We start from the raw sequence: 25,840 nt of genomic DNA, 5'->3' as shown, positions 1-25,840 counted from the left end.
CCATCTGCTGCTGCTGCAGCCATGACATGGAGGCACGGCATGGAGGGCTCCTTTGGTGTTGCTGGCATGGAGGACGGCAGTCTGTCTGCTGCCTCCGCGATGGAGGACGGCGGCAGTCCGTCTGCTGCCGCTGGAGCCACGGCATGGAGCCACGACATGGAGCACGACGGCTCCTTTGGTGCAGCTGGCATGGAGGAAGGCAGCTCATCTGGTGCCTCCGTGATGGAGGACGGCGACAGCAGCATGGTCGACAACATCAAGGTGGAGGAGTACATAAGGGAGATGGAAGACGCCGACAACATCTTCATGGACCAACATCGGTCAAACATGCAGGTTAGTAAATTTTTACTAACCACATCAGTACTTGCGAGCCATGCATTTTGTGTTTACGGAGGATTTGTATGCAGTGGATGGTTGAGGTGCAAGATACTTTTGATGCATGGATTGCTGGCATGGACAACCTTCTTGATGTTGAAGATCAAAATGGCATGATGAATGATGGAGGACAGCATGTTGCTGCGGAGATGGAAGCGATAGAGGAGGATGCTGCGGAGTTGGTAGAGTTAGAGGAGATTGGTGCGGAGATGGAAGCGATAGAGGAGGTTGCTGCGGAGATGGAAGAGGTACAGGAGGTTGCTGCGGAGATGGAAGAGGTAGAGGAGGTTGCTGCGGAGACGGAAGGAGTGGAAGATTTTGCTATGAATGGACAAGAAGTGCATCAACATGATTTTCTCACAGACGGTGAGCAAGTCATATTCGATGTTATGTTTGACATTCACCATCCAAACTTTTTCCTTGACGACAAAGGCTTCTACCGCTATCGTGGAGAATAGATGAGTTCCTTATGTTATGAGTATTTGTGTTATGCCTATGTGTGACATGAGTTCTTGTGTTATGCAAATTATGGGAATTACAAAAATTATGGGCATTGCCATGTGTGACATGTTCTTTGTGTTATGGAAAGTTTGGGAATTGACAAAATTATGGGCATTGCCATTTGTAAAGCGCATAAAACTTATTTCATCCATAGGACAGCTCCATTACATCAAAGTTGCAATTTTGGGTACAAGATAACTCCATTACAACAAAACATTGCATGCTCTCTAGCCGCGTTTAAATGACGAACTCTCTAGATAATGAACTCTCTAGCCGCGTTTACAATGGCGTGATCAACATGTAGCACTTCGGGTAGTATTTCTAATCTTTGTAGAACTCCCTTCCTAATGTGTGGTATCTTGTACCGGTGCTCCCCCATAAGCTTCATGATCTCCACCATGCATGTTTGATGTGTCAAAAAGACACGGTTGCTCCTCTCGGCCGGGTACTCGTTCCATGCTTGTTGCACCTTCATTACAATATCAAGATTAGTACAAGAAGTATTGCAACGGTTGAAGTAAAAATAACATAAAATTGTGTACCTTCATGAGAATGTCAAGAATAGAAGTTGGAGACTTTTTTTGAAACAATGATTGGAGAGCGGCGAACAAACCCAAATCTAGGATATTGGTATCCGGTGAGTTAGGAGGTTGACAAATGAGGCTAATGTTCCACCCTCCGGCAGTAGCCGCCTCTAAAAATTCAGGATCATTTGGCAATACATGTGTCTTCGCGTTGTCTTGTTGAATGAATATTGGGCTCCATCTATCCTCCAATGGCCACTTCTCCTTGATAGCGGGCAAAACTTTTTGAATAAGGTACTCTCGACTAACAAGCCGTGTAACATTTAATGGTTTGGTTTCCATTGTTCCCCTCGCGCGGTTGCCACTACGACGTTCCGCCGGCTTCTCGGTCACAAAGGGGAACATACCAATCTTACCATCAAATGTGCAATTGCCATCCGCATCAAACCTTGGCCTAGTAGTGACACATAGGAACATAACCTTGTCAATGTAGTGTTTGCTTTGGCATGAACGGTATGGTTCTTCTTCATCATTGCCCAAATAATAATTTTGAGAGCCCTTCGTCTTGTAAAACCACTTCTCATCCATATGCACGATGTTGTACCCGCCTTGAAATTTTGGATCTTCGCTATCGGGGTGTAGCATAGATAGTGCATACCGAACCCTTGCTTTCTTGTTGTCGTCGGTGATTCTAGGCTTGATGGCATTTGAGTGTCTTCTAAACTCCTTCTCCTTGAAACGCCTCTGTAATGTGCTCTTTGACATGCCTAGCTCATAAGCTAGGTCTTTCAAAGTTGTCCTCTTCGAAGGTGGCACTAGTTTCATTGCATCGGGATTAAATTCCACTCTTTTGCACCAACAATTCAAAGGCTTTTTGTTACAAATATTTTCAATGCCACCTAAACCATCATTCCAGACCCGTTGCACAACTCGCAAGGGTACCATGAACTTGGCGGCCACTGCCTTTGTCACACCATTATTCAACACATCTGGCGAGGTTCTACGGAGAAGGGCAGCATATATTTTCCTTTTGTCCTCGTCACTATAAACTCTACGGCTGTTCACCAGTCGTCCTAACGGCACAACTGCAAAAAGCAACAGTACCATCAACAGTGGTTTATTTAGAATTGAAAGAACTTGTTCATTGCAAAAAAAATACCAGTAGGATCAAGATTGCTTCAATTAAAATTCAAAATACTTGGTCGTTGCAAAGAAATTCTAAATGTTCATGTACTACTCCATTTGCATGTGATCAGTACCAGCACTATTCTTTTTGCATGTGAACAGTACAATTTGCATGAAACAGATAGCATCTGTAGCACTACGTACCTGCTGCACGTTCTTCTCCAGTCGGCTGATCGTCTCCTTCAACATCACCGTCTCCACTCCCAGCAGCTCCCCCTCTTCCGCGACCACCACGCCCTGCACCTCTTCCACGAGCACCTCGGCCTGCAGCTGCCCCTCGTCCGCGACCTACGCCGCCTGAAGTTGCTCCTCCACGAGCACCTCGGCCTGCAGCTCCTCCTCTACCGCGACCACCACGCCATGCAGCTCCCCCTCTACCGCGACCACCACGCCCTGCAGCTCCATGACCAGCAGCAGCTGCTCCTCTGAACGGTGGACAACTTCCTCGGCCACGGCCGGATAGGCCAAGACGGCCTCGTCCGCTGATGGGCTGACTCGCGAACATGAACACGCCGTCGAACAGCGGATACCGAACGAGTTCATTTTCTCGGTCAGCTTCGTCGTCGTCTCGGTCTTGGCCACAGGCAGCTTTGTCGTCGTCTCGGTCTTGGCCACGGGAAGCTTCATCGTCGTCTCGGTCTTGGCCACGGGAAGCTTCGTCGTCGTCTCGGTCTTGGCCACGGGCAGCTTCGTCGTCGTCTCGGTCTTGGCCACGCACTACTGTACGGTATAGATTTAGAGGCATTTCAAACTGCCCCAATAGATAGTCAAAGTGCCCCTATTTATTTTTAGAGGCACTATAAAAAGTGCCCCGGATGCTTGTGTCCCTAATTGAAATAGGGGCACTTTGAATGAAATGCCCCAAATACATTTAGGGGCACTTTGAAAACTACCCTAAAATGTTTTCAGGGGCACTTTGAATTGTGCCTCTAAAGATTTTCAGGGGCACTTTGAGTTTTGCCTCTAATTGTTTTCAGAGGCACTTCGATTTGTGCCTCTAATTGTTTTTAGGGGCTCTTTGAAAACTGTCTCTAAATGTTTTCAGGGGTACTTTGAGTTGTGCCCCTAAAGGTTTTAGGGGCACTTTAAATTTTGCCTCTAAATGTTTTTAGGGGCAGTTTAAGATGTGCCTCCAAATGTTTTTAGGTGCAGTTTGAAATATGCCTCTAAATATCTTTAGCAGCAGTTTGAGATTTGCCCCAAAATGTTCTTAGGGGCAGTTTCAGATGTGCCCCTAAACACAATTAGAAGCAACTCCAAGAAATGCCCCAAAAGATAATTTGAAGTAACTCTAAGAATTGCCCCAAAACCATGTTTAGAGGCACTTCGAAAAAGTTTCAGAAAATCTAATTAGAGGCAATATAAACAGTAATGCACCTTAGTCCAATAGAGCTAGCACAGTGAACAATAATGCAGAAGTAATCGCATCATCCAACATAAACAAGAATCTGGAATTTGTGGGTTCTCATAGTAGAATGGTGAAAGAAAAACCACATTTGATTGCATGACGTTGCCGCAAATGATGATTGCTAAGCATATATTGCCCTCCAAATGTATGGGTCAGTGAGCAGTTAACCACCTGTTCAATGTAAGAAACTGAACTTACGGCTAAACTAGTGTTCTGCATTCATCAATAATACACCGTAGTTATCAGGAGCTTCTTCTAAGTGAAGGATGTCATCTCTTCACCATACTTATCAGGAGCTTCTTCTGATATTTCAAGATCAAGCTCCTCTTCTACTGCAGCATCAATTGATTCGTCTTCCTGTGCAGTCAAGTTAGGATTGCTTGCTGAAGCAACATCATGGATGTTTAACTGCTCCTCCAAGAAACTGACACCATTGCTACCTGGGGCTTCTTCATCCACTACAACATCACCTAGTGCCTGTGCAGTCAAGTCAGGATGAACAGACATAAGAGAAATTTCCACTTCAGATGTGAGAAATATTCACATATAAACCACTAGCAGGTTCGGGGTAAGTTAAGGAACACACCTGGCTTGCTTGGAGCTATCGGCGCTCCGAGCCTTCATTCAAATAATCGAAGCAGTACGAGGCGCATATATGGAATGGGTTGCAAGCATTTGGATCGACCTTCCAGTTTCGCATTGGTGCAATGTCCTTCCCATCTGCAAGGGCACTAATATGAGTTAATCCAATAAAAACTGAAATGGAAAAATTAAAACAAAGCCCAGTTGAGCATCTTCAGTTTGGAAGAATCAGACAGGGCATAAATTGAGCATTTTCTCCAGAAATAAATAAGACATCTTTAGGTAGGGGCACACACAAATGTGGCAAGCCTTCCCTTGTATGAGGCATAAAATTCCTAGCAGTAGCAATTGACAGTACTCTAGTTTCACAGTAGTAAACGACAGGACTCTAGTTTGATAGTAACTACTCTTGTTTAATTCAAAGAATAACAGTAGCAACTGACAGTAACTTGTTATATTTTTACTCCATTGAGTAGCAGTACAATATTGACACTAACTTGCAATATTTGCAGGAGTAGAAGAATATTCAGAGCATGAGAACATTGACAACAACTTCCAATATTTGTAGGAGTGTAACATTATGATTCCACTAGTTTCTGAACTTGCAGCGCCGCTTAACAATGTTGAAAGTTTATACAAATAACAACGGCTATTTTTTCAGTCGCATTCTTAACTCCATAACTTTAAGTTTTGGTTGAAGTTATCCTCCAGCTTAAAACCTAACAAAGCTACATCATGGATACAACATGGTATGGCATATATAACAATTAACTAGATTATTTATTGCCACGATGTTTTGCACATAACATAGAACGAAATGATCCCAAACATCCGGTACTGTACTGCAGTGGAACTCAAATCAAGATCTCACATCACTGACTTGTACATCATTATCTTATTACTCCCATGGTTTTAAAGGCGTCGCCTCAGCGTCCATGCACTCCCCCTCCGCCTTAGAAAAACACCCGCCTTAGGCACCTAGGCGTTGCCTAAGCATCAGAGCGCCCCCCTTCGCCTTAGGACGCCTTGGCGCCTTTAAAACCATGATTACTCCCACCTGGCCAGTAAATATGTATAGAGCCAAAACTGACATCACCCACTCACTTGTCAAATAAAACACTCAACGCACAAGTGAATAATGCAGCAGCTGCCAAAAGCTCTTGTGCAGAAATTTACAAGAATAGGTATATATATCATCGGCAAAAACTCAGGTATATATATCATGCACTTACTGGTGCAATATCTTAACCACACTTGATTTGGCAAACAAAAAAGGGTAGGTGCTTTCAAGTGGTTTCTCTATGTACTGGCAATAAACATGGAGAAGAATGACATGAAGGTAATACTCACTTACTCCAGATGTTTTCCTAGGGTACATCCTAAAAAACGGGTAGCTCCTGATGGTTTCGCGGAACCATGCAACCCCAATAAGCAGCAGGTGCTGGATAGAATGCAATTGGTAATTCTTGCCAGGCTTCTTGAATTCTTGCGCATAGCAATTTTTGCCATCCAGTACACATGGCAATTTTTGCCAGGCTTCTTGAGCTTTTGGTTCAGTCGTACTGCTGCCGCTGTCCTGAAGGTCCTGCAAACATGAAGAGAATCTTGCTCAGTTTCTTCAATAATCTAAAATTTGCAATATTTTGTTGTTGTGAATTAGAAGTTCACACCCACTATGTATATTCATGCTATTGGCATGTTATTTGTGTTTTGAGTAGTACAAAATCCATGATATGCAATTGCTTGGTGAACATAGCAGAGCATTAGTTGATTGCCACAAAGCTTCGTTCATGGCCCACAATCGTGTCTATCCAGAATGACCCAGCAATTCAAGAGGAACAAAGCAGAAATGAATGAACAAAAAAGAGAGTATATATACTGATTCTTGGTGCACAGATCAACTCATCCTCAGGTGATCTACGATTGTCTAACTAAATGTTGTCTACCTAAACTTGAATTGACACATAAATCATGCAACCGTGGACTCCTGATAATGTGGAAACTCAAGATACACCCTCTTCCCAGTAAAGCATTGAAGAGCTGATGTTTGCTAAGGAATTTGTTCCTAGCAAAAGATTTAAGAAATGTGAAGAAAATATCAACTTCAGTGTTCTAGTACATTTACTTGATGAACAAAAACATGGGAAATTAACTATTTTCTAAAATTGCATCTCCAGCACATCCTGAATAAAATTATATATTGTAGCATGCCAAAGCAATATTTTTTAACATGAGAGCCCATTTATTCGCTCAAACTGAATGAGGCTATGCATTTTGAGCTATTATTCTGTAGTTTCAATCATGAAACATCCTGACCTCCAAAACCTTTGCCTTGAAGATATTGTTCATATCCAGAGATGAGATCAGACACGCCATATGTTGTCCATGAACCTGCATTTTAATAGTGTTATAACAAAATCAGATGCAGAATTTGCAGAGTAAAAAAACTGAAGCATGCTCGAAACCACCATAATAAAGATTTATCTGTAATGCATAATTTTTTAATCTCATTGCACATTGAGCATAAGCATCTGGTCCATGGATCTGAAAACTAATTATAAAGTGAACAACACCGCAAATTTTAGCATACAGTTGGTCAATACGACACTGCAACAAATAGCCTTATTAAACCCCCTTTATCTCCTAAGAGCACTAAGCTCCCAGGATGGCAATGGGTACCCATGACCCGCGTACCCGCCGGGTAAAAACCCAATAGGAGTACGGGTTTGGGACAAAATATTACCCATGGGTTTGTAAATGGAAAAATATCATACCCGTCGGGTAGAGTGGGTACGGGTACGGGATCATAGAACCCATACCCGCGTACCCATGTACCCATCTAAAATTAACAAGTAGGCCACTGCAATATTCTAAACTACTTAATTTTTCCCTAATCACGCCTTCATGTTGCTAGGTTGAACCTCACGCTTCCCAGTCTCACAATCATTGGTAGGTTAGTGAGGATTAGACCCCTATCTAGGATCGCTTCACCTCTTGTCATATTTTTTTAATTAATTTAATATGTTGTAAGCGCGGGTATTTTTACCAGCGGGTACCCATTTACCCTGTCGGGTGACAGGAATGGGAAAAACTTGTACCCGTTGACGGGTATGGGTACGGGTGACGGGTAAGAATAAAGGTGACGGGTACGGGTATGGGATGGCTCTACCCGTACCCATACCCTGCGGGTGCCATCCCTGTCCCAGGGTCCTGCGCTCCTGTGGTGGATTTGGGTGTCGCTTTCGATGGACCTACTAGCAGTGAGTTGTAATAATTGCCTAATTGGCTGTTGGTAGAATTGACCGTCTGGTTCAGCTCGTTGGGCCTACATGGAGGTTAGCTAGGGCTTGGCCACCGCTGAATAGGGAGGCGGTGGCTTCTGAGCTGAAGCGACTCAATTCTGATCCCTCTTCTCCATCTTGTTCCATCCATCCCCCACTCAGGATCTACCCGATCACAACAGCAGATGGCTATTCCTCGCCGTGCGGAGGGCCGCTGGCGCCAAGCCTGCCCCGCCCGAACTCTTGCACCGCTCTGTGCGCCGCTTCTTGGGCGTCAACGCCGTGGCCGAGCGTTCGCGGTGGACGCGACAGTGCGGCACCCCTAGGGGCCGGAAGTGTGGGCCAGATGAGGCGTCCACATCCTACAGGAGGTCGGGTTGTACGCACCCAAGGTCCAGCCTGGGGACCTCGAAGCAGCCCTCTGGGATCTTATCTACCTCGCCTCTGTTTAGGAGATTGTCGACGTCGTCGCCCCTCAGGTGAGCTGATGCCTGATGCTCAGAAGGTGCTGTTTGCGCTGCTTCTACGTGTGTTGTTCCATCTGACCTGTGCGATTGAAGGAGAGAGGAGATAGTAGACGAAGATTACATCGGCTGGGCGAGAGGTGACATAGAGGACAATGACGACCTCCAACTTGCATTCCTTGTGCATCAAAAAATGAGATTGACCAAGGGGAGGCTCTTGCAAAAGGCACTTCTGGTTATCGTGTTCTTATAGAATGTGTGCAATCATGAATTGCGTCCTCTAAGTTGCTAACTGCAGGTTCAGATCCCTTCTTCGAGGAAACTTTTTCCACCATGCTTGCAACTGTGTCCTTGATCAATATTTAGGTGCATGCTGCCATTCATTTTTGGTGCAAACTGCTGGTTCGAATATGCCATGAGCACTGCAGTTTGTTCCCTGCATGGCATGACTATGAGGGCATCTTTTCAGTCAAATATGCATATAAGTTGGCAATGCACCACGGAGTTCATAAGTTATTAAGTGGCCTCCAAGTAAGTTCTACTAACTCTGGTAATAATGTCAATTGGAAAAAATATGGTCGCTTTCCTCGACGAAAAATATTATACATAATATGGAGAGTGGCCACAAATATTCCGCCCCTGCTCATGAAACTGAAACTAAGGGGGTTAGATGTGGATACCAAATGTCCTTAATGTGTCAGGTTTAATGAAGATGGATGCGATGTTATTGTAAATGCAATGTCAAACTAAAATGGAGGAAGCTAAATCTGGAAGATACAAGAGAACTGCTCCCGAAATGCTCAAGTGCTACACTTTTTTGGATAAAATTTCAGATTTAAGGAAGTGGAACGCTCACTGTTTGCTGCTTGTTATGAATCTGGTGGGCTGAATGAAATAAGGTAAATGCTGGCTATAAACAAGAAATGCAGATGAGCTCGATGGAGAGGAGGAACAAGGACTCTATAACTAAAGTTATCCTGGCTGGTTGCATAATTATGTTAAGATCAATAATGACGGTGCATTCAGGGAATCGTCTATGTCCTGAGGCTGGGGTTTTGTTAGAGGAAATGGTCCATGTGAATTTGTTGCGGCAGAAAAGGGTCATCTTCCAGAGATCAACAATGCCTACTCTGTTCCACGCTGTCCATATCACCCCAACAATGGGGTGTAGTCTGGTACTGTTGAAAACAGAGGAAACAAAATTGAATAAACCAATCACTTCTGATGATTATGACATCTCTCCCTAAGGTTGACCAACTAATACCCAAATTATATGTGCTTATCATCTCTATGCTCTTCACTTCCGTATAGGGAAATGGCAGCCAAGACTGCACAAAGGCGGAGCTAGCAAGAAAATAACAGTACATGTATAGAAAAGGCACAGCAAAGGTAAACCACATGAACCAATGTTTCTTAAATAAAATAACTGAAGATTTCTCTCACGATCACACGTACACATATCCGTATAATTGCACTATAGCATATAGCAAGGGGAAAAATCATATAGGAGTAATAAAAGCCATCCAAGTAGGTCACCTGAGATCTGAAGATGATTCCGTCGCACATCTTTTTTAGTCAGAACAGACACCCCGTTTATTGCTCAAACTTTTGTCTTTATGGCCTAGCTGAAATTCATGGACAAACTTAAGAAGCGAGGAGCCTGAGACAATTGCCAGAAATCAACTATTTTCTAGATAGACCAATTTCCAGTCACCAAGAGCTCCATGCACGATTAGATTTCGATATCAAACATGCATAAAAAACAAAGGGAGAGTGGTGTAGAACAACTGAAAATGTGATAAACAACAAATACTGAAATACATACCACAACAGCTAGATTGAATAAGTAGATCATCTATGCATACATACCACAACAGCTAGAGCCTAACCAGGGCATCTCTAGCTAATACAAGCGAAGTAGCAAGTACAAACCTGTCAAACTAAATTCTATTTCATGATTCATACTAGGAGAAGTGCATATCAGTACAAGAAATAATTAGAGCATCTGATCTACTACACAATATCAACTAGAAGTAACCAGGACACTATTAACCAATCAATTATCCATTCACTAGAATACCAGCAGCTAGAACCAAATCAGAACATCACCACGGTCATGTACCAGCAACATGACAACACAGCAATTGTTCAGGAGATAATCACCATAATCCTAAACCTAAAACTAACAACAGCTCCTTGCCGAACCATCACAGTGCACAAGAGAGATTGAGGGAGAAGAAATAGCTCACAGTGGTAGTAGCCGTGGAGGAAGCAATCGAGGTCGCTGAAGAAGAGGGGCGGGAAGCTGCAGCCTACCACTGCACCACGGTGGGGAGGGGCCCCGGCCACCTAGGCAACAACAACATGTGGTAGTCGTCGACGTCGGGTAGCAGGAGACTAGGGAAGCAGGGAAGCTCGTGGTCGACGAAGGGGAGTAGTGGCGGCGCGGGCGCGGGCACCGTGTTGCGAGCCCGAGCCCCACGGCTAGGGTTTCGCGGGCACGCGCGCTTGAGTGATGTAGGGTGGTGCTGAGGCATGGATCCAGCGGAGGGGTTCATGGAGGCGTCACGCCGGGGCGCCGACATCGGCGGGAGGCAGCCGGAGCAGCGCCGGCGAACCCAAGCTGCGAGGCTAGGGTTTCGCGTAGCCATGCGTGCGGGCACGGGCGTCCATCGTGGCAGCGGGGAAAGTGGCAGAGGAGAGACGCGGGAGTTTCACCGGTCTACGATGGCGGCGGATGCGGCAGGTACCGGCGGTTGCAGCTGGCGGCGTCGGCGTCGGCGGCCGCGGCATCGCAGGGGGGAAGAGGATCGACGGGCGCGTGCGAGAGGATCGCAGGGGCGTTGACGGTTGACTCAGGGTGCAGGCGGTAACGGGCTGTCCGCGGCGCTACGAATTTGGGCCCATTTAACTTCATCTGCGGGCTCCCACGGAAAGTTAAGGAAAAAGAACGGCATATGCGGGCCGGCCCGCAGTTGCCGCATAGTGCTGCGATTTTAGGTCTTCCTCCCAAGCGATGCGGCGAGACAGAGCGACCCGATAGGTTCCCCCGCGACCGGAGCGCCGCCATGGACGCCCTTCCTCCTCCGGTTCCGACGGCCTTTCCTTCTCCCTCTACTACTTCCCCACCTCCAGCGCTCCCCTTCTTGGTCGGTTCGTCGGCTCCTCCCTCGATTCCCATCTTGGTCGGCGACGGGCAGCCGGAGGCTAGGCCGGAAATGAAGGCAAGCAAGATATGGTTCGATGGCGGAGAGCCACATCCTGGCACGGACGGCGTGGGGAGGGTGGACGGCCAAGAGATCGATGGCGGTGATCCACAACCTGGCACAGACGACGGTGCTGATCCACAGTTGTGCATCGACGTCGGCGGCAAGAAGCGGTCGCAGTGCAATAACAATGAGCGCAGGAAGCCCAACAAAAGCTCCATCATCCCCACCATCAACAAGGTAGCGAAATCAACTCACTTGTGTATCGGACTGTTAGTACTAACTACTTCAGTGTGTGTTTTTGACTGTCTGTGGAAGTGTAGTTGAGATAAGTTAGAGTGTAGTACAGACCATAGAGATCAAAACCATGAGGAGCAACATTGTTTAGAAGTAGTGAAGAAGCAACACATTAGGATTCAACACACATTCCTGTAAATTACTTGTAGAAAGCAACTTGCGTGAGGAGTGCTTCAATACACCCAGACTTCAACTTTGATATCTTAATTTCTTTAGCTAAATTAATAACTATATTCTAATATGATCAACATATCCACTTCATACTAAATATATGATCAATCTAAGCACATCAGCACTCCAGCCATCCAGGGTAATCCACAGATTCTATGCGTTCGATAAATACATCTGTGAACCACCAAGTTTTATTCTTACCAATACATTGGATTAAGGTGGAAGATCCAACCTGATGTGAGATGGAGTGGCCGGAGTTGCATTGGTGCTTTTACTGGGGCACCACTGTACATCTGAGGAGGATGCTTCAATCCACCCATTTGCTGCTGGATCCGTACTACTTCACTACCTGCCATTAGAACTGAATAATGTACTGTCAAACACATCACTAATGCAATGGCAATCTGCAAAAAAAAAAGAATCAAATTAAAACTAAGAGCATTATTGCTAGATAGCTATTGGTAAGAAATTAAGGCATTAATAGATTAGAAATATGTTGTTAAATCTATTAAATTAGTTAGATATCTGTTAAGTAGTAGGGCTTTAATACATCCATGTCCCAGAATTCAGAGTATGCTACTTGATCATAATGTATGCATTTGGTCAGAAATACACCAATAAGACCAATGTAAGAACGGGGTGTGAACAACTAAAACGCAAAGCACCAAGCCAAATAACATCCTAAGCACTGAAACGTATCTTCTCTAGCTGTTACAGAAGAATACGAAAACTTGTTTTCTGAGGAAAATCATAGGAGAACTTATGATGTAGTTATCTTTTAAAAATAAGATTTTACAGAGGAGAAAAGATCATGCTGACATAACGCACTCCATGTGGCATGGCAGGCTCTGTTTCCTAGAGCAATCCATGTGAGTTCAATGCCTTTATGTTTAACTTCAAAGAATAACCTTATACTGACAACTTAACAACCATCAATAAATTTCACCATGAAAGTCCCTTCCACAATAAACAACTTAACAAAGAAGCCTAAGTTGTGACCTGTACTCATCATGAACGAAGTTGAGAGTATGTCTTCTTGTGATAGAGGTGGAGCTGGTGATCTTATTGCCAGCATCAAGATATCCAAGATCCATATAGTTTCATTTATATTGACTGTTCTATCCAGAAACTGAAGGGTATTGTAAATTTCTGATTGTTGCTCAACTTCACGAAACCAACAAAGTAGCAGGTTATTTCATGCCACATTCATATTAAATGATCTATCAGAATTATTGGAGTATTACTTTTCCTGCTGTTGTCATAGATGTTAGTTTATTCCTTGTCCTATAGCAAATAGGATCAAACTGCAATATGTTCATCCTTATAGTGTAGCATATCATTCTTACTGTGAGGAGAGAGCAGGCTGAATGATTCAGTTAAAAGTGAATTCCCTTGTCGATAGAAATGCTAGAAGGAAATAAATGGCAGCTTTAAACTTTATGCAGTGTTCATTATTTCTTTGTATAATCTTTACCTCGCCCTACTTTTATATGTTTCATATACCACTCGTCCGCAAATGATGGGTATGAGGTGATGGCAATGTCAACGGTTGCATCTCATGGCAGTGTTCTGACACCCTCCTTATCTAGGTGCGCTGTCATGGCTGCCAGATGCAGAATCCATGGGGGCAAACCATGTTCGCTGTCGTACGGAAGCCATGCCACAATGGGCATGCATGACACTTATTCAATGGCTCAGGACCATCGAGCATGATCAAGAAGAAATACAGAATGTTCTGAGCAGGTATGTACATTCCAACGACAGATGCTCTATTTCAAAATTCTAAGCTTCCTGGCGGTTTTATCTTGGTGACGATATGCTATTGCTTCAGATATTAGAAAGCTGAAATGATCAGAATAATTTAAATATAAAATGTTTATAAGAACAGGTATCAGAATAATTGCAGCCGTATTGGTACTCTTGGCACATCCTATGCGATGCTATTATCAGAAAAAATGGAACGGTAGCAATTCCATTATGACACATGCTTGGCTAAATCACCTGTCACCAGGACATGTACAAATTTCGGAGCCCACTCCATCCATAGACTTAGGAATGTGCCGTCTCTCACCCCCATCAAGTACCATGCTTTGATCCAAGTTGGTGCTCAGAGAATTGTTTGCAGATGACTGGGATAAAATTCTGAATTTAAATTTGTTTAAAAGAATATTACATATGTGAGTACTGAGTATAATGCAAAACAAAAATTGACCTTCTCGGCTCAATCCTCTATCAAGAAGCATATGAAAATCATAAAATTAAAGTAATCTGATTATCTATGAAATACCTTAGTTTCAAATGGAGTTGAGATGACCACTATATAAGAGTTGCGTGTTATGAATCTACATACAGGATTGGTAAGTATTTGTTGTTTACTCGACAGTTTACCTTTAAATACGACATTGCATTGTGTTTCACAGTGTAAACTGTTTGTATGCAAAACTAAGATCGATGACTTGCAGCGCAACCAGAACTGGTGTTTTCTTTCATGTGATGGTTGTACTTGGAAGTTAATTCTAGAAGATACTGTTTAGAGGTATTCCGAGGAGCATGCTCAAACTAAACCACGAGCCTACTTAATAGGATTTTAGTTTACTTCAAATAATTATTATATTGCAGCAGGAGAAAGCTTTGTTGTTGAGGTGGTTTTATTTTGTGATATATTACCTCTGTACAGGTAAAACGTCTTATAAATCGGTACAGAGGGAGTAGGCCAAGACTGAAATCAGTAAAAGTGTTAATGTTCCGGTGACTGAAACCCATATGTGGTGTCTATCGAGCCTGCGGAAATCTCTATTTTGGTTTGGAGGAATTAGTTCATGGGTGTCACCATTTCATAGTAGTAATTCTTAGAGAAGACCTCCCTTTCCAAGTCCTTCGGTTTTACCAATAAGGCTACATTATTTTTGCTGCCTTTGCATCATCTGGATCAGATGCCGGCAAAACATGGTTCAGGATTATTACATGCTTTTCTGTTTGCATTGTGTAATACTCACCTATTGTTTGCTAAAGCCTGGCAAGGAAGTGGCGACAAGGGGGTCGAGTCACCTGGGATTGATGCAGCTCTTCTTTCAGGATCAGACACTCCACCTGCTGTTTTGGTTTGTATGGAAACGGTTATTAGTTTAGCCCTTTCAACCCAGTGACTTATAATGTTCAATTGAGGAAGCCTCTGCCACAGAATCGACGGGCAGTGAGAAGTCCGGGGATATAGTTGATGCCATCTGACCAATTTTCCAAAAAATGCAGTGCCTCGGGCGTTGATTTATTGTTGCCTCACATTTCGTAGATGGTTGTTGGTCGCCGGCATTGAAGAAAATTTGTTTGACAATGCACAAAGAGGTCGACCATATGTTTCATGCCGAGACATTATGGTTGCTGGACTACATCCATTTTGATTGTATCCTATTTGCCTTTTTTTAGGCCAGCCTATGAATAAATGTATCAACAGCGACAAACTTTTTATTTGTTGCGGACTAAGAGGTGAAATTGAGGTCATGATGTTGTCTACCCTATTCACACCAGTGTCTGCACCAGAAGGTTGAACCTGTTATGTTGAAGCTATATATATGGTACAAATATGGATAAAATATGCTCCTCCTTGACTATAACATGTAGAGTTGTGTTTTCTGCTACAGTGTTCTTTGTGGTGACAAAACTAGATGATGCGGATTTACGTGACGTAACCTTTTATGGAGATTTCGTGGGAACTTGCAATCAAAAGAATGATAGTTAGAAGTTCTTTCTTATTAGTGTATTATTATTATAAGAAGAAGAATAAGGAAACACAAGTAAATCTACTATGTCGCTAACCATATGAAGCCACGATGCAGACGGCGAGGCGTAGCTCGCCTATATACCTAGTTTTATGTGCATTCCCTGGTGTTTTTTTTGGCCGTGCTTTCCTTATATTTTGGACCTTCTTAGGAAGGTAAACTTCTTTTTTTGCAGAATGGTAAATTTTAAAAATACAAGCCTTCCAATTTTTGAGAATTTTGTTACTTGTGCTATGTTGTTTAGTAGTAGGCAATCATTTTATTGTTATTGTTTAGTAGCCAATCATATTATTTATAACTTATTGTTTCAGTAGACACAATTTAAATTGAACTTCAATTTATCTTGAACCTCAGGCACCAGGCACCAATTAGGACTCTTGTCAAAGTGCCTCAGTAGATTGCTACCTATTGAAGCACTTCTCCGAATGGGATCTGTAGGTGTATATCTATTGGGGCACTTCTCCAAACTGCCCCAATAGGTGTACACCTACAGAGGCACTTCTCCAAACTGCCCCAATAGGTGTACACCTACAGGGGCACTTCTCCAAACTGCCCCAATAGGTGTACACCTACATGGACACTTCTCCAAACTGCCCCAATAGGTGTACACCTACAGGGGCACTTTTTCAAACTGCCCCAATAAATATATACCTATTGGGACACTTCTCCAAACTGCCCCAGTAGATAAGTTATTAGGGGCATTTTAGCCAAAGTGCCTCTAATGAGAGCTATTTAGGGGCACTTTGAAAAATGCCCCAGGGCAAAGTGCCCCTAAATCCCTACTGTGCACTAGTGACGGGCAGCTCTGGCAGTGCTCGACTCGCCCAAAAACTGTGGGCGACGGCCAGCTCCGACAACGCTAGACTCGCCCGTGCTCCATCTTTGGGCAGAACGGAGACCAGTGAGGCCGAGAGTACCGTGTCCTCGCCCAGTCACCTCCACGTCCATCATGTTTCCTGGGTGTTCGTCGTCACTACTGTCATCTGCTCACAAAACAGAACCAGGTAAGAATCAAATCTTCACCGGCAAAGAAAAAATCCCCAAGAAACAGTGAACGAAATCGACCAAAAAAACCCCCCTTCGTCGCTATCCACCTGAAAAAAGAAATCGCCTGCAAGTTCCCGAGCTTCCTCATCGAAATCATCCAGTTCATCCCAATCGATTGGATCGTTCAAATCAACCGCATCCATGACGAAGAACACAGGGAGAACGAGAGAATGAACACAAGAGGAAGATGACGACCTGATCGTCCATGGCGCGAAACTCTTATACGAGCTCGAATTCTCTGTCTCCTCTCCTCTCCCGCATTCACCTTCGATCTCCACCGTGCGATTTCTGGCGGATCCGTGGCATCACGTTCTTCCCCAATGGTTGAGGATCCTTTTTACTCCGATTGGGCACAAATTTGTGCCATGGATCAGCAACTACATTAACGGCGCATGCACTGGGAGAAGAACGAGGGGAGGAGACAGAGAGAGATGGCGCCGTCCGGGTGCGAGAAGCGAGGAGGCCGATCGATCCTGGACGAGATCACGCGCGTGCATGAAGGGCAGAAACGGAAACATTACGTTTTTTTCTCTCCCACGATCACTGCCTAAATAACCGCGCTGAAAATTTCACGCCTAAAGCCCTGGGTCGGAGGGAGTAAGTAATAGGACTTAGGCAGTATAAAGTTCTCATCGATCAAAGTATCACTTAGGAACAAGTTCACTTGTTGTTTATGTAGCTTCGCACGAGCCCTTGTAATGGGTCCAATCATAACTTCATCGGACTTGAGCTTCGCAGCAACATTGTCTTCATCTTGCAATGACGGAGGTAGTAGTTTGGTAGGGATGTCCTCATCATCTCCCCCCTTCAAAAGGCGTCGACCTCGACGCTCCAAGGTCTTCTCCGTCATACGGTGTCAAATCAGCAACATTGAAAGAATTACTGACACCAAACTCATCAATTGGAAGATCTATAGAGTATGCATTATCATTGATCTTGGCAAGCACTTTGTAAGGACCAGCACCACGAGGAAGCAACTTGGACTTCCGTAGCTTTGGGAACCTATCCTTAAGAAAATGTACCCAGACCATATCACCATGCTTGAACAACATCTCCTTGCGCTTCTTATTCACTCTTGCAGCATTGTTCTTGCCTTTCTTATCTATCAACTCTTTAGTCTTCACATGAATCTTTCGCACAAAATCTGCCCTCTTCGATGCCTCCATATTGACTCTCTCATGTATGGGTAGAGGCAACAAGTCAAGTGGAGTAATGGGTTTGAAACCATACACCACCTCAAAGGGACACAACTCTGTGGTAGAATGTACCACCCTGTTGTAAGCAAACTCAACATGCGGCAAACAATCTTCTCACTCCTTCAAGTTCTTCTTGATCATGGATCTCAGCAGTTGTGACAATGTTCTATTGACCACCTCAGTTTGACCATCAGTTTGGGGATGACAAGTAGTACTGAAAAGTAGCTTTGTCCCCAGCTTTCCCAAAGTGTCTTCCAGAAGTAGCTCATAAACTTCACGTCACGATCAGAAACAATAGTCTTCGGGACTCCATGTAGACGTACAATATCCCTGAAAAACAGGTTAGCAATATGCGACGCATCGTCGCACTGGTGGCAGGCAATAAAGTGTGACATTTTAGAGAATCTATCCACTACCACAAATATAGAATCATGGCCTCTCTTAGTACGCGGCAAACCCAACACAAAATCCATACTAATATCCTCCCATGGTGTAGTAGGTGCCGGTAAAGGAGTATACAAACCATGAGGCTTCATCTTGAACTTGGACTTGTTGCAAGTAATGCATCTCTTCACATACATGTTGACATGGGTATACCCTTCGGGTACCCATTATTAGTATACCTGGATCGGCTCGGCCCAATATGGAGAAGGCCCAACAAGGCAACCCGAAGAAGTAGTCGACTAGGACTCTTGTAAAACCCTAGGCTGGTTGCATATATAAAGCTAGCCAGGGCACCCGAAATAAGGAGGCAAAGAGATAGACAATATATCTCCGCCTACGACGGCACCCTGTAAACACATCTATGATCATATACTGGATTGCTAGCAGCACGTAGGGATCCTCCACCGAGGGGACTCGAAGCTGGGTAAATCATGTACCCAATCTCGCTCCCGGAATCTCCATCGTCGCTCTCTTCCGAAACCCTAGTCTACAATACGTAGGCATTGCCGAGGTATTCCCTCGACAATTGGCGCCGTCCGTGGGGATCGCGACGACTGGATTTTGTCATCCGGGCGGGATCCATCATCATCAAGAACAACACGATCGGATTTGGCCAGCTAATTCGACTCGTCGGCTTCTTCCCGTCGATGCGGCCGCCACCAACGTTTTCTTCGGCACGGCTGATCCGCGCGTGTGCGGGTGTCAAGAATCAAATAAAGCGAAGTTAAGTTGGATCAATTCATGCCAGTACGCGGGGCTACATTGAAATCAAGTAAAGCGAAGCTACGTTGGAATTCATGGCAGGCTTTGTCTCCCGCGAGGCTAGCACGCACGCGTGCGACCGATCCTCTTTTCTTTTTTATTTTCTGTCTCTATGTTTCTTTCTTGGATCGTATCTCTTTTGCTTATCGCTTGAATTACTTACTAAAGCTAGAACTAATCCGTTGCATAACTTTTTTTTGGTATGTATGCATCATGTGGAAAAATTTCCATGGCTGGCAAAGCAAGGGGATAGTGACACTGGTTCGGCGGTGACGTGTTACGTGTGCCGTGATTTCATCCAATTCAGAAAATTATCAGAATTTTTTCGCTTCAATACAACTGCGGATCGGAATAAGCTCTGGCTACTTCGCCACCGCACAATCACCACACTCGGGGCTCATCCGTCGCGGATCCACTTCATCGACTGCGTTCCGTCGGGTCAACAACTTTCGGCTAAAACACGGCATGTCTCTGTTTCATTGGTTGCGTCCTCTTCATCGACTATATCGGCCACATCTACTACTTTCGGCTAGGCACCGCGTAACTACAAACTGCGTCCGAGGCACGACTTGCATCCACATCGGCTCCGCCACACCCGATAAAAAGCTAAGTTTCCCTTTTCCTCCAAGATTCAATTATTTATTTACTTTCGCCACACCCGAATACTCGGGGGCTGCACCATTGCATCATTACAGCAAATTTACCCGGCATTCGGGGCTGCGCCATTACTTCGTTATCACAAATATACTCGGTTACTTGGTGAATTTCTTTTTTCGGCTCTGGATATATCTTCTCCAGCTCAGTGAAATTATTTTCTTCGGCTCAGTGGAAGTATTTTCTTCGACTTAGTGGATTTATCTTCTTCGGGCCAATGGATTCATCTTCTAAGGTTTTTACTGGAACTATTTTCTTTGGTTCAATGGATTCATCCTCTATAATATCAATGGATTCATCTTCTATGGTTATTACTGGAACTATTTTCTTCGGGTCAATGGATTCATCCTCTATAATATCAAGGGACTCACCTTCTAAGGTTATTACTGGATTCTTCGGGTCAATGGATTCATCCTCTATGATTTTGGCGGATTCATCTTCATTATATGATTCATATTTGATGGTGTAATATTTGATATGGATTCATCTCAAGTACTTCATTTCGGATTTCATCTTCAGTATTTCATCTTTAATGGCCTTCTTCCGGTGACACGGATAATACTCGGGGGCTCGACAACGACTTCGCCCCGAGTAACAACTGTGACACGACGTCTAAGCAACAATCATGACATCACCCCATCAACGCTCGGGGGCTCGGCTATTTCTTCATCAACAATTTCGCGGCATCCACTTTTGCTATTTGGCGGTTTCTACTTTGGCTAGATTTCTTATCTACACTCGAAGACTTCATCATGCATCGACTTCGTCATGTCCAAAAAGCTAAATGTTCTTTTATTTTGCACAAAGTTGATTATCGTTTACTTTCGTCGTACCCGACACTTGGGGACTGCGCGGCATATATTCACTTTACATATCATCGAATCTGAGCATCTGACACCGCATGTGAAAAAGAGAGTCAAGGGAAATATAGAAAAAGTTTGTTTATTTGTGCAGGAGAAAGCAAAATTCAAAGTATATAAGAGAGAACCCGACGAAATCGTCTACAGGGAGAACTCGACGAAACTGTCTTCAAGAAAGAACATGTCCCGAAGATTTATCCTCAAACAGGTCCCGAAGAATTATCCTCAAGGAGGTCCCGAAGATTTATCCTCAAAACAGGTTGATGTCTACTCACACTTCTTTTCCTGTAGACAGTGTTGGGCCTCCAAGAGCAGAGGTTTGTAGACCAGCAGCAAGTTTTCCCTTAAGTGGATCACCCAAGGTTTATCGAACTCAGGGAGGAAGAGGTCAAAGATATCCCTCTCAAGCAACCCTGCAATCACGATACAAGAAGTCTCGTGTGTCCCCAACACACCTAATACACTTGTCAGATGAATAGGTGCACTAGTTCGGCGAAGAGATAGTGAAATACAAGTGGTATGGATGTATATGAGCAGTAGTAACGGCGCCAGAAAATAGCTTGCTGGCGTGCAGTTGATGTGGGAGATAGGAATCTTTGTGGTGTGACTTTGCTATTCGGAAACAAGGCCTAGGGATCATACTTTCACTAGTGGACACTCTCAACATTGATCACATAATAAAACCACTCTACACTCTCTTGTTGGATGATGAACACCATTAATTGTGTAGGGCTACAAGAGCACCTCAATGCCGGAGTTAACAAGCTCCACAACATTCGATGTTCATATTTAAATAACCTTAGAGTGCATGATAGACCAACGCAATTATACCAAGTACTAACATAGCATGCACACTGTCACCATCATACTATGAAAGGAGGAATAGATCACATCAATACCATCATAGTAATAGTTAACTTCATAATCTACAAGAGATCACAATCATAAACTACGCCAAGTACTACATGATGCACACACTGTCACCATTACATCATGGAGGAGGAATAGAGTACTTTAATAACATCACTAGAGTAGCACATAGATTAATAGTGATACAAAGCTCATCATATGAATCTCAATCATGTAAGGCAGCTCATGAGATCATTGTATTGAAGTACATGGGAGAGAGATTAACCACATAGCTACCGGTACAGCCCCTAGCCTCGATGAAGAACTACTCCCTCCTCATGGGAGACAGCAGCGGTGATGAAGATGGCGGTGGTGTTGATGGAGATGCCTTCCGGGGGCACTTCCCCGTCCCGGCGGTGTGCCGGAACAGAGACTTCTGTCCCCCGAATCTTGGCTTCGCGATGGTGGCGGCTCTGGAAGGTTTCTCGTCTCGTGGCTTTTCCGTATCGAAGATTTAGGTCAGGGGCTTCTTATAGGCGAAGAGGCGGAGTCAGATGGGTTACGGGGGCGCCACACAATAGGGGGGCGCGCCCCCCCTTGGGCCGCGCCGCCCTACTGTGTGGTGGCCATGTGGCCCTCCTCTGGTCCCTCTCGGGTGTTCTGGAAGCTTCGTGGAATTTTAAGATTCTGGGCGTCGATTTCGTCCAATTCCGAGAATATTTCCTTACTAGGATTTCTGAAACCAAAAACAGCAGAAAATAGGAACTGGCACTTCGGCATCTTGTCAATAGGTTAGTTCCGGAAAACACATAAAATCATCATAAAGTGTGAACAAAACATGAAGGTATTGTCATAAAACAAGCATGGAACATAAGAAATTATCGATACGTTGGAGACTTATCAGCATCCCCAAGCTTAGTTCCTACTCGTCCTCGAGTAGGTAAACGATAACAAAGATAATTTCTGAAGTGACATGCTACCAACATAATCTTGATCCAATAATGATGTAAAGCATATGAACTGAGATCGAATCACTCAAAGCAAATGTCTATATTGATATAAGAGATGATAATGCAAGAGTTAAACAAGCTAGAAGTTTTCATGAACTATTGCTTCAAAGACATGAAACCGTACAAAGTTCATTAAAGGTGTGTTAAGTATTCAGTGTAGAAGTTCTATCCTTCATTCCAAGCATCAAGTAAATTTTCACAACATAAGAAGGATTCAGTCAAGTAAACATAAACATGAACGTCATGAATCAACTGTTTTGAAGTCTACTCAACCGGTGAGCGCAAGCATTTGGCATTGGCACCAGGATGTTATGGCATAAAGAACGTTAATGGGGGTTTGGAAGGCCAAATGGAAGAAAGTCTTGCAAAGCTATAAGTGATCATTAGACAAGAGGAAGTCCTATGATCGAAGCTATGCAAGGAGTAGTGATTGCCATGCAACGGATGCACATAGAGCTATATGTGTATGAAAGCTCTCCAATGGAACTAGTGGGGGTGCATCCAACTTGGTTGCTCACGAAGACCTAGAGCACTTTGAGGAGGCTCATCATTGGAATATACAACCCAAGTTCTATAGTGTAAATTCCCCACATAGTTATACTAGTAAAACATGAAAACTCTCTCATATGAAGTGTAGGTGCTAAACATGAGCACAAATGATGACTATGAATAGTGCAGGTGCTAAAACATGAGCACAAGTGTGGATAAAAGATAGTAATGCTGCCCCCTTTTTCTTTATTCTCTTTTTTTCCTTTTCTTTTTCTTTTTCTTTTCTATTTCTTTTCTTTCTTTTCTTTTCTCTTTTTGATGGCCTCCATGGCTCTTTTCACTTTTAGGGGCAACATCCTAATATGACAAAACACTTTTTGGTACAAATAACTCATAATGAATAAAACATGATGTATAAAACTGTATGCCTCTGCCAGTGTAGCAGGATGTGCAATGATCTAGCGTAACATGGGTAAACCACACATCAGCTATATAGAATCATGCAAAGCAATATATAAATAATAAATGACAACATGTAATGTAAAATGGAAGTTGCATGGCAATATATCTCGGAACAGCTATGGAAATGCTGTGGTAGGTAGGTATGGTGGCTGTTTTGAGGAGATGTATGGGCTTATGTGTAGGAGAACAAGAGAAAGTCCTCCCACGGGTTTGGATGTACCGGCGAAGTATGCACAATTCTCAATGTGAGCAAAAGGCAATGCACATTACCGAAGAGGCTAGCAAATTTGGATGGTGGAAGTGCCAAAAACCGTAGCTTAACATTAGTCAAAAAGAACTCACAAGCTTATTGCAAACAACTAGCAGGTTCAACATTAAGAACATGATTAAAATTTACTCCAAGGAGGGCCGTTCACGGTGGCACAAGTACCCCGCTAGCTCCCTCGACCTTCAGCACAACTTAGTTATTACGATGAACTCTCAGACATGGAAAGCTATCAAGTCCAACTACACCTTCAACTATTTAAATAGAGTTTGTAGTAAGGCACAAGCTTAAAGACAACAATCCACTACTAATTTTAACTTATTTAAACAACAAGCCTTACCATCTAAATACCTCAAACGTTTGCAAAGAATCAAGTTATCAAAGCTCAATGATCTACAAGATTATGCAAGTGTTTCATTATACCACTACCACATGCAACATTTCCTGATTCCAACCATGTAACAATTATCGAAGCAGTTTCAACCTTCGCCATGAACATTAGAAGCTAAAACACATGTGTTCATATGAACCAGCGGAGCGTGTCTCTCTCCCACACAATCATGAATTTATTCAAGCAAAAAAAAAATAAAAACAAATAGACGCTCCAAGTAAAGTGCATAAGATGTGACAGAATAAAAATATAGTTTCACCAGAGGAACCTAATAATTTGTCGATGAAGAAGGGGATGCCTTGGGCATCCCCAAGCTTAGATGCTTGAGTCTTCTTGAAATATGCAGGGATGAACCACGGGGGCATCCCCAAGCTTAGACTTTTCACTCTTCTTGATCATATATCATTCTCCTCTCTTGACCCTTGAAAACTTCCTCCACACCAAACTCAAAACAAACTCATTAGAGCGTTAGTGCATAATCAAAATTCACATGTTCAGAGGTGACACAATCATTCTTAACACTTCTGGACATTGCTCAAAGCTACTGGAAGTCAATGGAACAAAGAAATCTATCCAACATAGCAAAAGAAGCAATGCGAAATAAAAGGCAGAATCTGTCAAAACAGAACAGTCCGTAAAGACGAAATTTTTAGAGGCACCAGACTTATTCAGATGAAAATGCTCAAATTGAATGAAAGTTGCGTACATATCTGAGGATCACGCACGTAAATTGGCAGATTTTTCTGAGTTACCTACAGAGAACACTGCCCAAATTCGTGACAGACAGAAATCTGTTTCTGCGCAGTAATCCAAATCTAGTATCATCCTTCTATCAAAGACTTCACTTGGCACAACAATGCAATAAAGTAAGATAAGGAGAGGTTGCTACAGTAATAACAACTTCCAAGACTCAAATATAAAATAAAATTGCTATAGTAAAATAAACACATGGGTTATCTCCCAAGAAGTGCTTTCTTTATAGCCATTAAGATGGGCTCAGTGATTTTAATGATGCACTCGCAAGAAATAAGAGTTGAAGCAAAAGAGAGCATCAAGAAGCAAATTCAAAACACATTTAAGTCTAACCCACTTCCTATGAAAAGGAATCTTGTAAATAAACAAATTCATGAAGAACAAAGTGACAAGCATAGGAAGATAAAACACGAGTAGCTTCAAAAATTTCAGCATATAGAGAGGTGTTTTAGTAACATGAAAATTTCTACAACCATATTTTCCTCTCTCATAATAATATCCAGTAGCATCATGAGCAAACTCAACAATATAAGTATCACATAAAGCATTCTTATCACGAGTCTCATGGATGAAATAATTACTACTCCCAACATAAGCATAGTCATTCTTATTAATTATAGTGGGAGAAAATTCAACAAAGTAGCTATCATTATTATTCTCATCAAGTGTAGGAGGCATAGTATAATCATAATAAAATTTACTCTCCATAGTAGGTGGCACCAAAAGACCACTATCATTATAATCATCATAAATAGGAGGCAAAGTATCATCAAAGAAAATTTTCTCCTCAATGCTTGGGGGACTAAAAATATCATGCTCATCAAAACCAGCTTCCCCAAGCTTATAATTTTCCATATCATTAGCAACAATGGTGTTCAAAGCGTTCAT

At 43.3% G+C, this 25,840-nt stretch overlaps 2 protein-coding genes and 1 long non-coding RNA gene across 5 annotated transcripts; 1 reads left to right on the top strand and 2 right to left on the bottom strand.

Annotated features, from left to right (window-relative positions):
* Nucleotides 1–1,034: 1,034 nt before the first annotated feature.
* On the bottom strand, nucleotides 1,035–3,642 carry LOC127338429 (uncharacterized). The gene is made up of 3 exons (XM_051364540.2): nucleotides 2,730–3,642; nucleotides 1,419–2,485; nucleotides 1,035–1,345 (listed from the first exon to the last, which is right to left on the bottom strand). Exons 1-3 carry the CDS (start codon nucleotides 3,328–3,330, stop codon nucleotides 1,130–1,132), a joined length of 1,884 nt encoding a protein of 627 aa, XP_051220500.1. The 5' UTR covers nucleotides 3,331–3,642; the 3' UTR covers nucleotides 1,035–1,129.
* Nucleotides 3,643–4,061: 419 nt separating this feature from the next.
* On the bottom strand, nucleotides 4,062–11,148 carry LOC127342683 (uncharacterized). 3 transcript variants are annotated; one of them, XM_051368674.2, is made up of 6 exons: nucleotides 10,570–11,148; nucleotides 9,857–9,980; nucleotides 6,892–6,966; nucleotides 5,930–6,160; nucleotides 4,580–4,713; nucleotides 4,062–4,470 (listed from the first exon to the last, which is right to left on the bottom strand). In XM_051368674.2, exons 2-5 carry the CDS (start codon nucleotides 9,884–9,886, stop codon nucleotides 4,618–4,620), a joined length of 432 nt encoding a protein of 143 aa, XP_051224634.1. In that variant the 5' UTR covers nucleotides 9,887–9,980; nucleotides 10,570–11,148; the 3' UTR covers nucleotides 4,062–4,470; nucleotides 4,580–4,617. The 3 variants fall into 3 exon arrangements, with proteins under 3 accessions (XP_051224634.1, XP_051224633.1, XP_051224632.1); XM_051368673.2 differs by having other exon boundaries at nucleotides 5,926–6,160; nucleotides 9,857–9,945; XM_051368672.2 differs by having other exon boundaries at nucleotides 5,926–6,160; nucleotides 10,570–11,147.
* Nucleotides 11,149–11,300: 152 nt separating this feature from the next.
* Nucleotides 11,301–15,513, top strand: LOC127342682 (uncharacterized). The gene is made up of 2 exons (XR_011755591.1): nucleotides 11,301–11,766; nucleotides 13,584–15,513. It is a non-coding gene; the product is annotated as an uncharacterized lncRNA (long non-coding RNA).
* Nucleotides 15,514–25,840: the final 10,327 nt, after the last annotated feature.

Source organism: Lolium perenne, chromosome 3 (genome assembly GCF_019359855.2).
Source record: "Lolium perenne isolate Kyuss_39 chromosome 3, Kyuss_2.0, whole genome shotgun sequence".
In the NCBI taxonomy this organism is placed as follows: domain Eukaryota; kingdom Viridiplantae; phylum Streptophyta; class Magnoliopsida; order Poales; family Poaceae; genus Lolium; species Lolium perenne.
This window is presented reverse-complemented; position numbering and strand designations above follow the sequence as displayed.